Source organism: Citrus clementina, unplaced genomic scaffold (assembly GCF_000493195.1).
Source record: "Citrus clementina cultivar Clemenules unplaced genomic scaffold, Citrus_clementina_v1.0 scaffold_8, whole genome shotgun sequence".
In the NCBI taxonomy this organism is placed as follows: domain Eukaryota; kingdom Viridiplantae; phylum Streptophyta; class Magnoliopsida; order Sapindales; family Rutaceae; genus Citrus; species Citrus x clementina.
In genome coordinates this window covers 1,453,240-1,468,709 of record NW_006262022.1, presented here as the reverse complement: position 1 = coordinate 1,468,709, position 15,470 = coordinate 1,453,240, and the positions used below count along the sequence as shown (strand labels likewise).

At 35.9% G+C, this 15,470-nt stretch overlaps 4 protein-coding genes and 2 pseudogenes across 6 annotated transcripts; 3 read left to right on the top strand and 3 right to left on the bottom strand.

Moving 5' to 3' along the window:
• Positions 1-236: 236 nt before the first annotated feature.
• LOC18035319 (pathogenesis-related protein 1) lies at positions 237-869 on the top strand. The gene has a single exon (XM_006422644.2). It carries the CDS (start codon positions 318-320, stop codon positions 795-797), a length of 480 nt encoding a protein of 159 aa, XP_006422707.1. The 5' UTR covers positions 237-317; the 3' UTR covers positions 798-869.
• A 784-nt stretch (positions 870-1,653) lies between these two features.
• Positions 1,654-2,327, top strand: LOC18033771 (annotated as a pseudogene).
• Positions 2,328-3,511: 1,184 nt separating this feature from the next.
• LOC18035049 (pathogenesis-related protein 1A) lies at positions 3,512-4,302 on the top strand. The gene has a single exon (XM_006422642.2). The coding sequence runs from the start codon at positions 3,629-3,631 to the stop codon at positions 4,121-4,123; it is 495 nt and encodes a 164-aa protein (XP_006422705.2). The 5' UTR covers positions 3,512-3,628; the 3' UTR covers positions 4,124-4,302.
• A 2,282-nt stretch (positions 4,303-6,584) lies between these two features.
• LOC18033947 (squalene monooxygenase) lies at positions 6,585-9,212 on the bottom strand. Its single transcript, XM_006422641.2, has 8 exons — positions 8,912-9,212; positions 8,708-8,819; positions 8,451-8,625; positions 8,177-8,345; positions 7,842-8,060; positions 7,457-7,732; positions 7,087-7,365; positions 6,585-6,841 (listed from the first exon to the last, which is right to left on the bottom strand). The coding sequence occupies exons 1-8, from the start codon at positions 9,110-9,112 to the stop codon at positions 6,737-6,739; spliced, it is 1,536 nt and encodes a 511-aa protein (XP_006422704.1). The 5' UTR covers positions 9,113-9,212; the 3' UTR covers positions 6,585-6,736.
• A 912-nt stretch (positions 9,213-10,124) lies between these two features.
• LOC18035188 lies at positions 10,125-12,233 on the bottom strand. Of its 3 annotated transcripts, none has more exons than XM_006422639.2 (6): positions 11,691-12,233; positions 11,476-11,571; positions 11,295-11,396; positions 10,804-10,874; positions 10,643-10,705; positions 10,125-10,539 (listed from the first exon to the last, which is right to left on the bottom strand). In XM_006422639.2, the coding sequence occupies exons 2-6, from the start codon at positions 11,537-11,539 to the stop codon at positions 10,261-10,263; spliced, it is 579 nt and encodes a 192-aa protein (XP_006422702.1). In that variant the 5' UTR covers positions 11,540-11,571; positions 11,691-12,233; the 3' UTR covers positions 10,125-10,260. The 3 variants fall into 3 exon arrangements, with proteins under 3 accessions (XP_006422702.1, XP_006422700.1, XP_006422703.1); XM_006422637.2 differs by having other exon boundaries at positions 11,790-12,233; XM_006422640.2 differs by having other exon boundaries at positions 11,816-12,233.
• A 1,675-nt stretch (positions 12,234-13,908) lies between these two features.
• LOC18034356 lies at positions 13,909-15,067 on the bottom strand (annotated as a pseudogene).
• Between the last annotated feature and the right edge of the window lie 403 nt (positions 15,068-15,470).

Below are 15,470 nucleotides of genomic sequence, written 5' to 3'. Positions count from 1 at the left end.
AATACGCTCCAATTTTTCCAGACGAAAAAGTGGAAAATCTACTACGTGTAATCATGCGGGGATAATAAATTCATTCATTAAGAAAGTAACAATAAGAGCTTAATTAATTTGTCCAAATACTAGACTCAGTCAATTTTATTAGTTAAGGCGCCGCAAATTTTATCTTCAATTTTTTCCTTTTGAATATCCCACCATATACGAGTCTTGAACTAATAAGTTTTCCACATCATTTCCTTATATAAACCTCTATACATGAGCAAAATTTTTCATTCATAACCTAAGCAGCTAAGCTTTCTCATTAATTAAGTCACAACGTAATGTCTAACATTTCACTAGCAATTTTATGTCTTGTGGCCCTAGTTACAACCCAATTGTCCTCTGCCCAAAATTCACAACAAGACTATCTCAGAGCTCACAATGAAGCTCGTGCTAGCGTCCGCGTTGGACCGATGAGATGGGACAACAAGGTAGCGGCTTACGCTAAAAACTATGCCAATCAACGTAAAGGTGACTGCAGATTGGTGCACTCCGGTGGACCATACGGCGAGAACTTAGCATGGAGCAGCGGTGACCTCACTGGTACGGCGGCCGTGAAGCTCTGGGTGGATGAGAGACCAAAGTACAATTACAACTCAAATACTTGTGTTGGTGGGGAGTGTAGACACTATACTCAAGTTGTGTGGCGCAATTCTGTGCGTTTAGGTTGTGCTAGAGTGAAGTGCAACAACAATCGTGGCACGTTCGTCATTTGCAGCTATGATCCTCCAGGCAATGTTGCTGGTAAACGGCCTTACTAATTAATACATATATATAAAGGACTTACCTAAATCCTCTAAGCAAGTATGAGCAAAAAGGGATTTGTGTTTTATGATGAATAAGCCATGTATTGGTAGGTATAAGAAGATAATAAAACATGTTGTGTGATAATTTTTACACTACAGGCGAGATCACTTCCATTTACAGCAATAAATCAGTGATGCATATAATTCTTTAACATATGCCATCAATCTATTTATGAATCTCAACCACTCAAAGTATTCTAATCTCAAAATCTAAAATTGCTGTATAAACTTATGTAATTTATTATTAAGGGGCTTAATTATCCTTCCCCTTATGGTAAATAATAACTAATACGGGTAAATTACATATAATAAAAAATTTTTGTGTGATCTCAAGGGGCTTGATTGATGAGATGCTCCTTTAATCCTTATAATTTGAGTCAATTATTCAGTTAGTCCCTATATTTATAAAACTTATCAAAAAGATCCCTATAACTTTGTTTTCATTAAAATATATCTACCTCACTTCTCTCTATTTGCTAACTGTTATATGTCTAACTTATTAGAATTTCAAATTATATTAGACAAAAATATTACATATGCTTAAGAAGTTAATTTAACACCTATTAAAGAAAAGAAATGAGTATTTTGAATAATTATAATTAAAAGATACATAAAATAAATTAGTAATTAGCCTAAACCCTGAAAATTAAAGGGGAATTTACCCTTACCAAAGTGCCACTAAGTTTTATTTATCTTGTATTGTTAGAAATTTCGTTTGAAAAATTTTCGACCATACAATTCCTGAATGATTTTCACACCATTCCCCATATAAACCTCTTATACACAAGCAAGCAGTTCCACTCATTACCTAAGCTCTTTCTTTCCCATTTCCATCGGATAAGCGAAATTAAAACAGTAATCACCACAATGCCAAGAACTTCACCAGCAATTTTTTGCCTCTTGGCCCTAGCTACAATCCATCTCTCCTCTGCCCACAATAAACCTGAAGACTACCTCAAAGCTCACAACGAGGCTCGTGCTAGTGTTGGCGTTGGCCCGATGTCATGGGACTACAAATTGGCGGATTATTCACATAAACATGAATAAAAACTAAAGGGTAACTGCAATTTAAAGAAACCACAAGTTAGCAAATACAGCGAGACAATTGCATGGAGCAGCCAGGGCGAGATTACCGCCGCCGAGTTCGTGAAGATGTATATGGATGGGAAGCCATTAATATTATACGACTACAACTCTAATATTTGTGCTCTTAATGGTACGAAATGCGCAATCTATACTCAAGTTGTGTGGCGCAATTCTGTGCGTTTAGGTTGTGCTAAAGAGAGGTGCAATAACAATGGCATTCTCAACTTTGTCATTTGCAACTACGATCCCCGAGGCAATGTTTTTGGTCAACGTCCTTACTAGTGGATCATAAAGAAACTTTCTTCTATATATGAGACCAGAGGGCTATGCATGAATAAGTCATGCCGTTGGCAGATATCCGAAAACAATAAAATCAAGCTATGTGTTCGCTTCCATTTACGCAAGTAATAAAAAAATAAATTGAACATATAATTTCTCTTTTGATTGTCAAATTATGATTTACCTAACTACCATGGATGCAAGATATTAATAGATTAATTTTCCCTGATTAGACCTTGAATGGGAAAATTCTTTAATTTTGTTGTGCATGAAAATGTAGAGAGTGAATGTGAGAGGAAAAAAAAAAAAATCAAAACATTTAGGAACATGAAACTTGCCGTGGAGCTACTGGTAAGACTTTCCAAGTAGTTTTTTTTTTTTTTGGGGTTGGGGCCCCCCGGGGGGGTTTCAAATCTCGGCTATAAGATAAGATGGATTTTTCACACGGAGCTTATACATTTAGAAATTTTTACCATAAATTAATAAATAAATTGATTATTTGGTTACCAATCATAACTTTGAGCAAAATTTGGTTTTTCGGTAGAACCAGTAGCAGAACCACAAGCTTTGATACAGTGGCTAATTTATTTTAAAGAAAAACCAATAGGGTCAAAGTATAATAAAGAAAATTTTAAAGGTTAAATTTATGAGAGACATAATACTCATATTCTGTTTTCTCTTTTAAAGAAATGACTATTAATGAGGGCCAAAATGTAAATATGTGTAATTTTGAGGATGAAATTTATAATATTGTAAACTTTTAAAATGGTATTATATGAAAAAAAAAAATCTATGGCTTGAGGGTCCATCATACCCACTGTCAAAAATTAACTTGCAAGAAAAGGGTTTCCATGAGGATCATGAACTTATATGCCTATTTAATTTTAGTTTTTTAGTAGGATTGTAATAATTTATCACTTTTGCAACTGCCATCCATGATAATCTATCATGATATATATACATGCAAAGTGGATTACCGTATCATGCCCTGCACAGTTAGTAACTCACTCCCGATTACCTTGTCTGTAACAACAGTTAGGAAGTCACCGCAGTTATACCGATCATATGTGCACATGATTTATTCTTTAATAAATATTCGACGTGGTGTCAACTTTGATATAAATTTAGGCTCTCATATGTTGTACTTAGACATTTATGGTTTATATAAGATTTCAAACAAAAATCTAATTATTTTAAAATTAGATTTAATTAAGTAGAGCTATTTTTATTATATATATATTGCATAATTAGAAATTACTTTTGAAGAAATTTTCGACCATTCGATTCTTGAATGATTTCCCACACCATTCCCTATATAAACTACTTGTACATAAGCAAAAGTTTTTCATCCCTAACCTATCTAACAAGCTTTCTCTCCTTCCTATAATTCTATCAAATAAGCTAAATCGACCCCACAAGTAATGTCACCCATTAATTCACTAGCAATTTTCCATCTCGTAGTCCTAGCTGCAAGAATCCATCTCTCCTCAGCCAACAATGCAACTCAGCAACGGTACGTCCACCTTCATAATGAAGCTCGTCGTAATGTTGGCATTGGCATAGGCATGACATGGGACAAGACGTTGGAGGATCATGCACATAGCTATGCACAAAAACTTAAAGTTGACTGCATAATTGAACATTCAGTTAGCCATTACGGCGAGAACCTTGCATGGGCTGACTACGACTTTACCGTCGATCACATCCTGAAGATGTGGGTGGATGAGAAACAATTTTACGACCACAACTCTAATAGTTGTGCTCCTAATCAGATGGGCGGACACTTTACTCAAGTTGTGTGGCGCAAATCTGTGCGTTTGGGTTGTGCTAAAGAGCGGTGTAACAATAATCATCAATTCATTGCCATCTGCAACTATGATCCTCCAGGCAACGCTGCTGGTGAACGACCTTTCTAATTGATAAAAACAGCTTTCCTAAATCCTCCAAGCAAGTACGAGATTAGAGGGATTTGTGTTTTATAATGTTTTAGTCGTGTGTTGGTAGATATCCATAAAAAATAAAATCAAGTTACGTGATCTTTTTTACGTTGTACGGGAGCCCACTTCCATTTACAGCAATAAATAAGCGGTACATTTCTCTTTTAAAGTTATTTAGATTATTAAATCTCTTCAATTTTTTAGCTTAATACAAATTAATTAGAAAACAACTCATTGCCGGTTGAGTGGTGAACAAATCCTCATTTCAATTTTTAGGTATGCTCTAACAATTTCATTGTACCATTGACGAAATCTTTTTTCTTCATTTTGTTTGATGTATCTTCATTTTAATTTATTGGGTTGCAATAATTTTTACCTTTACGTCAAAGCTATTTAAAAGAAAGAAAATAATAGAATCAAGCATAAGTATAAACGTTAAAGTAAGTTCAGTGAGTCTATTAACAATATAGTGGTTCTAGTTGGTTTTAGAAAGCAAAAGATTATAGTTAATTTTGCCTGACAAGATAGAGAGTTTTGATCAATTAGTAAGGTTATGTATTATCATAGTTGCCTCGGGGATCGTAGCTATAGATGACAAAGGTTCCACCGTTTTTGCACCTAATTCAAGCACAACCTTTTTTTTTTTTAATATTGATTAAACATCAGATTACTGCATTATACAGATATTTACAACAACTACTATTATAGCAGATATATTACACTGATAATTACAATCAGATATACATGATTGAGACTTACATTATTACATTGAATTCTGTGAAGTACATGCCCAGACAAATAATCTCTCACAGAGGAGGGATGTCTATACTCCACTCGCATTTCGCAAGGGAGAATGATTTTTACATATTAAGAATATTTAGCCCCCACAATGCTTTTGTGGGGCTAGAACCGCTGCCCTCACAAGCCTTGTGAGGGCAGCAGCCCACCACTTCGGCCAAGGCCGAAGTGGCAATTCGAGCACAACCTAAACGCACAGAATTGCACCACACAACTTGTGTGTAGTGTCTGCACTTCAAACCACTTCCGCAGCTATTAGAGGTGTAATACTCAACATCTACGTTTCGCCCAACAATGATAATATTTAGAGCCCTAAGTACCCCACATGCCTTAGAAGTTTTATAAATAAAATAATGATGCTATAAAATAGGTTAATCTTGATTAACCGAGAAACGCGGCCCTAGCTGTTTAAGTCGGATTTATTATTGTATAATCGAATTGTCCTTCAAAGGTGACTGTTTAATTAATGTTGCCAGTTATAAAAATATGGGATTCTAGTGGGCTTTAAAGGCAAAAGTTAATTTCATTAAACAAAGGACGTGCTTCGGTCATTTTTTCCTAATTATATATATTAAAACTTTGCTAAATCGTCCATGCAACTACGAGCTTGGAGGGCTTAGTGTTTTGTCATGAATAAGTTATGTGTAGGCGGATATCTAAAAACAATAAAATCAAGCAGTGTGATCTATTTTCACTTTCCACCAATGCATGGGATTTCACTTCCATACGCAGCAATAAATGAGTGATGCATAGAATTTTCTCTTTTTATCTGTATCTTGTTCTCTTTCCGTCTATATATCTATTGCCTAGGCAAGATGCTTTAATGGCCGCTCGCACTATTACATACCCACAAGCGCAATTACGTATGTGCAGGTATATGTATATGTTTGTGACCCTTGTTATGCTACCCCGCAAATTTTGGAATAAAATTAATAAAATAAAGTTTAATTCTTTGAAATTGTTATCTACTGATACAATTTGCTTCAAGCAGATTTGCTTGCTCTGCCACCAATTTTGGTGAGAGAGGAACTCCCTGCTTAAAGACTGGTTTAATTATGCCAAAACAATATAAATTAATCAATAAAGGGAAAAGGACATTCAACCCCCCAACGTTTAGGAAAAGGGACAAAAAACCCCTCAACGTTTCAAAAAGGATTTATAACCTCCTTTCCGTTAACAAACACCATTTGTTTTAACAGTAAATTTATTTTTAATTTTTAATTACTATTATACCCTTATAATAAATTAATTAATATATTAATTTGAGATATATCACAATTAATAATTTTTTAAAACTAAAAATTGAGATACAATTAAATTTTTGCCCAAATGATTTGCTATAAATTATACCTTTCTAATGATCAAACCTTTCATATGTGATTATTACTAATAAAACGAAATTTGATTAAACCCTTTTTCTTTGAGGAATCAAAACCATTACACTATATTGACTTGACGGCGACACTTATAGTGAGAGATAAAAAAATAATTGTATCTCAATTTTAAGCTTTTAAAAAATTATTAATTGTGATATATCTCAAATTAATATATTAATTTATTTATTATAAGGGTATAATAGTAATTAAAAATTAAAAATAAATTTACTGTTAAAACAAACGGTGTTTGTTAACAGAAAGGGGGTTATAAGTCCTTTTTAAAACGTTGATGGGTTTTTTGTCCCTTTTCCTAAACGTTGGGGGGTTGAATGTCCTTTTCCCATCAATAAATAAAGAACTTGCAACATGTCTAGATTTCTTCCCCAAAAATTTTCTTGAATTTCTTGTTTTCATATTCTCACTTAACAGGAGGAGCTCTGTAGTATGCAGGCACAGCAACAGGGAAGAACATTTGTGTAATTCCTTCAGCTTTTATTATGGGGAAAATAATTCCAGAAGCATCCTGCAAAATAACAAACAAAATTAACCAAAGATAAATATATGATTCAATGCGAATTTTGAAACAAAGTTTTAGAATCCGATCTTATGACTTTTAACCATTAGCTATATGCCCAGTTATCTTACACATCGTGTGTTAGATATCAATCCATGACCAATACAAATGCAATATTCTCTTGTCACACGCGTCATGTGGCCAAACTGATCGGCTAAAATCTTGGAATGACAAAATGAAGTGAAGATACTCACAGAAATCAATCTAGCCCCAATCCACAAACGTTTGGGAGATGGAAATGGAATCAATAAGCGTCCAACGCCATAAACTGCCACTGCAAAAAAATGCAGAACCAAGCCCAATGGCCGGGGGTTTAGCCCCGAGAGTATTGATATTGGTCCACTTGAGAAAACACCTCCAAGCCTCAAGTAATCAAAGCATGCTTGCCGCATTTCCTCCCTTGCAGGATCTGAAGATGCGGAGAAAACTTTGTATAATGCGCCTGCTAATGTGTTTATTGTAGATGCCACGGGCTGCAAGCACAGAATTGGACGCTAATATTTTAAGCTAGCAGCAGCTTGAGTGTGCTGCAAGTAAAGAGCATTATGAATGGTGCATATTTACCTTGCGCAGTGTGTAAAAGGATTCAAAATTTTTGCAAAGGGAATATGCATTGTCTAAAGAACGCAGGGGTCTGAGGAGATCTCTGAGTAGAATGACATCAGATAAGGCTACTGTCATTCCACCTCCGGTTAAAGGATGCCTCATGTTAAATGCATCTCCCATCAGAAGCGCACCTGGAGTTGGATATGGAGCTGCTGGCATGCTTCTATTTGGCATTGTTCTCATGTTTCCTTTTTCAGTTGCTGATATAAAAGCAGTTTGCAGCTCATGGGGAATCTGAAACATTAGTTCCTCAATTAGTCTAAAATGAAGTAGCAATTCATGTTTTGAAAGGACAACATATTTCAAGTAACTCCTACACAAATTACTTGCAAAAGAAATGTACCTGGGGAGCGATAACAGTTTTCAAATATTGAGCCATTTCACCGTTGGAAACGGAAGGTACTTTTTGGCCAGGAATATCAACCAAACAGCGAATCTCGGTGCTACTGATAGGATAAAACAAGATAGGTGAAGGTTCTGCCAGAACAACGTGCCCATGATTTGCAAATGGAAGCTTACAATTCTCCAAGGCCAAGCCCACGAAACAAGAGGGGATCTCAACCTGCAGAATTATAATCACAAGTTAAATTGTAACTTTCGGAAAAAAATCCTTATAAGAAATTGGCGAGATCTATGATTTACTATCTTCATTTGACAAGATTAACACAGCATCTTCACCTTAGGATTGCAGAGATTGCGGCGCAAATTTGAACAGCAACCATCGCATACTACAGTGAGGGGAGCATAGGCCGTATGCTTTTCACCAGTCTTGGTTTTGTATTCAACTCCTTTGATGGTTCCATTGCGTTCAAGAAGAGATGTCACTGTTCCTTGTTCCATCCTTACACTAAACATAAGATTGGACAGAACATGCAATAATTTATAAAAAAAAAATTGTTTCAAATTATGAAATGAATCAAAATGAACAAATATGAACGAAAGAAAGCCGTACTTGGGAAGAGAAGCAGCCTTTTCTCTCATTCTTTGTACAAATCGCCCATGGTGAAAGCTTCTCCCAGCCACATTTGAATTAAAACTTCCCAATGGATATGAAAGTTTAGTACTTTTCCCACCTTTGTAAAGAGCATATCCGTACACATTCTGAGCATCAATGTCACTGACGCAATCTGCAGCCACATGTTTATAAGTTACAAGATGGATCTATGCCGATGAAAATGGAAGAACAAGATTCAAATTGTCAGAGCTTGCCTTCTAGACCCAACTCTACTAGCTTTAGATATCCACCAGGTTGCAGCAGCTCTCCAACAATTCTGTCAGGCTGGCGTAAGTCTCTTTCAATCACATGAACGCGGCGTCCATCCTGAAAAAAAAAATTCCCAGATAAAAAAGTTTACAGAACATACTCAGAAACAGACAGCAATGCAAATGATATGTTTTGATTCCTTTTATCACCTTGCCAAGAGTGTAAGCAAGAGCTGAGCCTGCAACGCCAGCACCAACAATGATTATATCCGTGCTTTTGCCTGAATCTGATTTGCATGTTCTGTTTTCTGAGCTCTTCATTGAAGAATCTATGCTCTTCTTCTTTCCTTTTAAACCGTAGAACAAGGCAAATCCTAACAGAGTAGCAATTACTGCTCCCAATGCAACCATTTTCACAACTTGATGAATTGTAAGATAATATGAACTGTATAGATTTTGTGTTTGCGTGTTTGATTTGATTTGTCACTTGAACTTGGCGCCTTTTATAGGCTTGAGTTGTAATAACTTATAATAATAAGCTGCTGAAACACATCTTGGCTTTTAGCAATTGGCCAAAATACATTATGGACCTATAATTTTTTTTTAACTTCCTGAAGGGATGTGATAGGGTGAATAAGATTACAAACGAAGGCATAATCATTGTTTGATCAAGACTCTAGGATTGAAGATATTATGTAATCATCATCATTAAGACAGTTTGTGCAACTTAGGTTATCGAATGATTTGTATTGGATTGTTGAGTCTCCAAGTCAAAACACTGCATTTTTCAAGCAAATGTTTGATTGGTAATATGTGGGGTCTGAATTAGGAGTCCTTTAAGTCTCAAAATTTTCAAAACCATGGGAGCCAAAACTAGGGGTAGCTAAGATTAAATTCAAATAAAATTATAAATGATACAGATACAAACAAAACAAAGCTCCAAAAGTGTCCAGCCGGTGCTTACCAAACAAAAGAATAATTTCTTCCCAAAAATATTTTGTCAAGAATCTCTTGCCAGTGAAAAGGCTGGGTCAATTCACCAGTCACTGACACATGAGCAGTGATATGTTAAACATCCATTTGTAAAGTTTTTTCCCTTTTTTTTTTGCACACATGTAATTTCTTGACCTCAAATCCATTTTTATTATACTCAGTTGGATTGGAGTCAAAAAAATTCAAACTCAAAATCAACTTAATTTTTTGGACAAAATTGATTTGTGTCACTGATATATATGTTCAGCTTGATGCAAACCAAAAAAACCCGTTGCAAATTCTCCCCTCTGAATTGCGCTGTTCCGAGCTCAATGGCCTCTCCATCAATAGGCTCACATATAAAAAAAAAAGAAACCAAAATAAGATACCTGTTTTCGAAATTGTGCACTCAGTGTTCAATACACAAAGATAATAGAGGAAAAAGAAAACAAAACAAAACTTTATATATCAACTGGTTATGAAAATTAAATAGTCAACCAAGGATGTTGTCTTTTTCATAATCAAGACACAACAACAACACGCAAATCACTAATACACAACAAAGCTAACTCATACAAATAACATGCTCATGAGAGCTCAACAATTTTTGGCCGCTTTTTAGATTTCTTGTTTCCTGCAGATTCACTCAATGAATCATCCTTGTTTGTCTCGGATCTTTTCAGATTCATGGGATCCAATGTTTTATTATCCTCGACGTCATCATCACTGTCATCACTACTATCTTCAGTTTCTGTTTCACTACTGCTTGCAGGCAAAGGAATCGCTGGCTGATTACCAGCGATTGCAGATTCAGCAGCACTGACCGCCTCAGGAGTATGCAGATCAGCTATCCCCAGCATTAAATCCTATCATTAAGATGCAACTGAAGTTGTTAATGGACCAGCTGCCACAATATAAGTATGAACACAGACAGGGGGAGAGACCAAAGAGGGAGAGACCTTCACTTACCATTTCAATAACTTCAGATTCGTTTCCGGTAAGCGCTTCCATATCATAATCTTGAGCATTATCCTACATTTGGTCAAAGGAGGCACACGTTAGTGATTAAGAGAGAAAGGTTTGGATCAAGATAAATGGTATGGATTTAGTAATAAGATCAGCTGACAAACCTTTGCATCAAGTTGGAGCCTTTTATTAGCCTCTGATATGACTCCCAAAAAACCTTTAACTTTTCCCAAAACTGAAAAATGAGAGAGACAGATTATCGGACACTATCAAATACCTACAAAATGTATATGACTCTACATACCTGAGAAAATTCCTTGACATAAACTTGATAAAGATATTCCAAGCTCTAGAAACAACTTTGATAAAGATATTCCAAGTTCCAGAAACAACTTTGGAAACAAAAAGATTCTCTAATAAGGGTTTCTGAAACTCTTTAATACAACAATTTACAGAACAATAATTTTGAAACTTCTTTCTCCTTTGAGAATTTCATAATTGATCACTCAAACAAGATCTTTGCAATAATCTAACTACGGAAACAGAGTGCACATGAACCAATTTCACAGAGAAGCAACACCCATGACAAATTATCAACCAGAAGCCAGTATTTTGTAGGGAGAGTACTTCCAGAACACATAGAAATTCAGAATACCTTGGCTTCTAGGAACTGGTCCGTAGCTGGGCATTTTACCGGGGTTTGGTTTCTTTAACTCAGCGTTCGTGTCTTTCTTGCTACAAACAAGAAGTGCAGATTCTGCAAATATAAACACAACCGTTGAACAACAGAGCTTGCAAGATACACATATATAGGAAAAGAGAGTACAAACGTGTACCTATAGCTGAAGCCGAAGAATCCTTGTGCTCTAAGTGCAAAAGATCTTTACTTGTACCCCCCATCCCTTTTTTCCTTTCTTTTTTTCTTTCTCTCCCTGTACATAAAGAAGCACAGGCTACTTAGGTTTTCAGAGACAAGAAAATTCTAAAGACATAACCACCAAAAGCTAAAAATTTAAAGCCAAACAAAATTCTAACAGAAAAATAAACAAACCCGTGTTCTTAAACTCGTCATTCTGGTGATGTCCTCATATTACATAATATTGTATTGATAATACAATAAAAAAAGTTTGAAGCTATTGAGGAGGAGTACCGGACCGGAGTTGGATGGTTTGCTACCTCGCTACTTGTGTCGTTTGAATTCGCGTACTACAGACTGCAAATCGCTGCTGCTGCCTCGCTCGAGTTCAAGTGCTTGCTGCAGCGTCGCGCGGCTGTGCTGGTGGGTGGGGGTTGCTGCTGCGTCGCGCGAGAGATGCTGGGTGGCTGGAGCTGGACGGTGGGTTGCGCGGGATGGCGGGAGATGCTCGCCGCTGCTGCTGGCTGAGTGGTGGCTGCTGGAGTGCTGGTGGTGGATGCTCGTCGCTCACTGCTGGATGCTGTTGGCCCCGCCGTTGACTGCCGGCGGCGAGAACAGTGAGAAGTTGAGGTGACGGTGAGTGAGGGAGGGAGAAAACGAGGGAATTAGGGATTTTGACTTTGAGAGTTTGGGTTTTGTTCAAAACTAACGAATTGTTTTGTTTGATTCACTTTTTCTTTTTCGTTTTTATTTTTTATTTTTTCAGCTTTTTTTAATTTGAATTTTATGATATATTATAAAGATTTTTCTTTAAAATATATATATATTATTTAGGAAAAATGACAAACACACCCCCCAATGTTTAGACAAAGTGACAAAAAACCCTAACGTTTTTAAAAAGATATTTACACCCTCATTCACTAACGAAAACAGTAATTTTTAAGGAAAATTACCGTTATACTCCTCTAGCATATAAAAAATATATATACAAGTTTAACTTGTAATATTAATACTATAAAATTTTATTTAAATTTTAAACTTGTATATTTAACAATTTTCCACATGTTATCATTTAAACTTGTATATTTATAACTAATTTTTTATGTTATTTATTATGGTATTAATTGAAATACAAGTTAACATTAATAACCAATTTTATTTATTTTTATTCTTGAGTAATGAATTAAATTTATTTGACTTGAAGAGAAAATTTGATAAAAATTTAAATAGAGGAATTGGGTAATGAGGATATATTTATAATTTTATTAATAATATATGGACAAATTGGATAATCAATAATTTTTTTTTATATGCTAGAAGGGTATAATGATAATTTTTGTTAAAAGTTACTGTTTCCGTTAGTGAATGAGGATGTAAATATTTCTTTTGAAACGTTAGGAGAGTTTTTGTCCCTTTGTCTAAACGTTGGGAGTGTGTTTGTCATTTTTCCTATTATTTATTATAAAGTTTGGGCTTAAGCCTGGGCTTTTAAAGAAAGCCCTTGTCTAAGCCCATTGCATATGGACTTTACAAATTAGAGGTCTTTATCTATCATTTAAAGCCACGGACTGAGTTTAAAGCCCGCGGGCCTGGACTGGATCGGGCCGGTTCGAATTTTTCTGCCAATCCTACTTCTTTTGACCTTTTCAAGTAAAAAATTAAGAAAACCGATTTTATTGGGCCCTTCTTTTTTTTTTGACTTGAGTGTATGTATTGTCGTTGTCCTGAGTGTATGAATTTTACGACTAGCTAGCTAGCGAGCCTGTCGTCTTCTTTTGACCTTTTCAAGTAAAGAATTAAAAAAATCGATTTTATTGGCCCCTTCTTTTTTTGACTTGAGTGTATGTATTGTCGTTGTCCCTCGATTGCGATGGGTACAACAAAATAGTTATTGTTGGACCCGATCCGTTCTTTTTTGTTTGTAAGACGAAGGAAAGACAATGCCTAAGCTGTCCTTCGGGGAGAGAGCTCAGGCTTATTGAAAAAGTATACTATACTACGATAGCGTGTTGAAGTTCATTACACTCCATTAGAACTGTTTGCCAAAACAAAAGCTCAGCTCAATTAAAAGCCTAATCTTCCAGACAACTTAAGACAACTGAACTCAACTCGTCAAGTTCTACAGTGACCCAAGATCCAGAGCCCTCAAAGGCTCAACTGACCTCGTTTCTAAGCAAAAACATACAGAAGATGACACTTAGAATTGCAAATTACACCGAGACATGGTTTCTCTGATATTTTTTACCATTAAAATGAAAAAATTAATAGTAATTAGTAGTCATATAATTATCAAAACAAATATGGGTCTGGGCATACTAACAAGCAGGAAGATTAGAAGCAAACCAAAATCTAAAGAACACATAAAGGCGGGGAGGCATTTCTTGTGAACTCACTCCCCTAATAAATATTTGGATGAAGGATTTAATGTCTCACGATTGGTACACAACATTACTTGCCCTTCGGGTATATGCTTGCTAGCATGGTTTTCAAATGTGTAATTTCAATAAGAGAGTATATGTTGCTGAGATTCTCAGTGATATGACTTCAAGTGGAAAACTTGACAAGCCGGCTTATAAGATCTCTTAACTGAAGCCTGTTCAAACTTCTTCGCGGCTACTTCATTCTCTTCCAAGCTATTCTGAAGAAAATACCGTATCCACCAAGTTGAACTCCGCAATTTGGCCTACAGAAAAGTAACGTTTCATGGACCCAACTTTCTTCAATGAAAAGAAAGAACTTGAATTACTGTGCCTGTACGGCCAAAACTTACCAAAATATTTTGAACCCAAAAAGAATCGAAAATAATCCCATATAAAACGAGTGAGCAAAGATATCAGTCGTATTTTGACCAATCAAGCATCCAAAATGTATGAATTGTGTTTCTCAACAAATTAAATGCTAGCACGTGATCAATCCGAAGTAACAAAGACAGCATTCAAATGAAATTGTAAAAGTCATAGGTCTAGTTCAAATCCAACCAATATATAGGAACACGAGAAGCCCTACGAGGACTAAGACCATATTGAAATCCTGCAACGAGTAATAACTCACAGGGCGACCAAATTTGGATAGTTCAGAAACTTTAGCTCTTTGCTGATGTGGATAACCTACACAACAAAACGATATATCAAAAGAACATAAGAATATCAATAGTTTCATACACATATTTTAAAAAAGCTAAACGAGGGATTTACCAGCAAATATTACTACACCATCAGCAGATACCCTAGCCAATTCTGGAAGAGTTCTGTTAAGGTAACTTCGGAGACAAGTAATCCACAGCATCTGACACAATCGCTAGAGAAAATGACTTTGCTCGGAAGGCCAGAGGAAATTTAATATCGGTCGCCTGCACAATGCCTTTGCGCACAAGACTCACTGCGGTTGGCATCAGCATCGTCTGAGTCAAATGGCTCAACACCCCATGCTTCATTATCCTCCTCTTTCAACAGTTTACATACCACTGAACAAGTTTCGGGGTCCTACGTGTAGCATTTTAATCATGCTGTCAACATATGCCTTCTTAAGAACACGTAACGGAGGTCTCGGTCTCTCGGATCTGCGTTCGAGTCGAAGTGTTTGCGAAGAAGAGGAGTGATGGTGTTGCAGAGCTAGACCGTGTTGGGGTTTTATGTTTTTTTTTTCCCTCCAATTTGCATTGCACTCCTTCTTGTTTGGGGAAAAAACCAAATAATCCAAACGTTTTAAAAATTAATCGATTAAATCCCTCACAGATTGAGGTGGCAAAAATACCCGTCCGGTCCGGACCCGGACCGTACCCGAGCATTGTGGGCCAGGTATTACCCGGCCTGGGTATGAAGCCGGGTCGGTCTTGGGCATCACTTGATAAACCCGGAACCCGGATTTTTTAAAAAAAATTATAAAATATATATTATTTTAAATATTTATATTTATTTGACTCATTTATTATACATATATAAAATTTTAAATACTTAAAAATTATATTTTCATGTC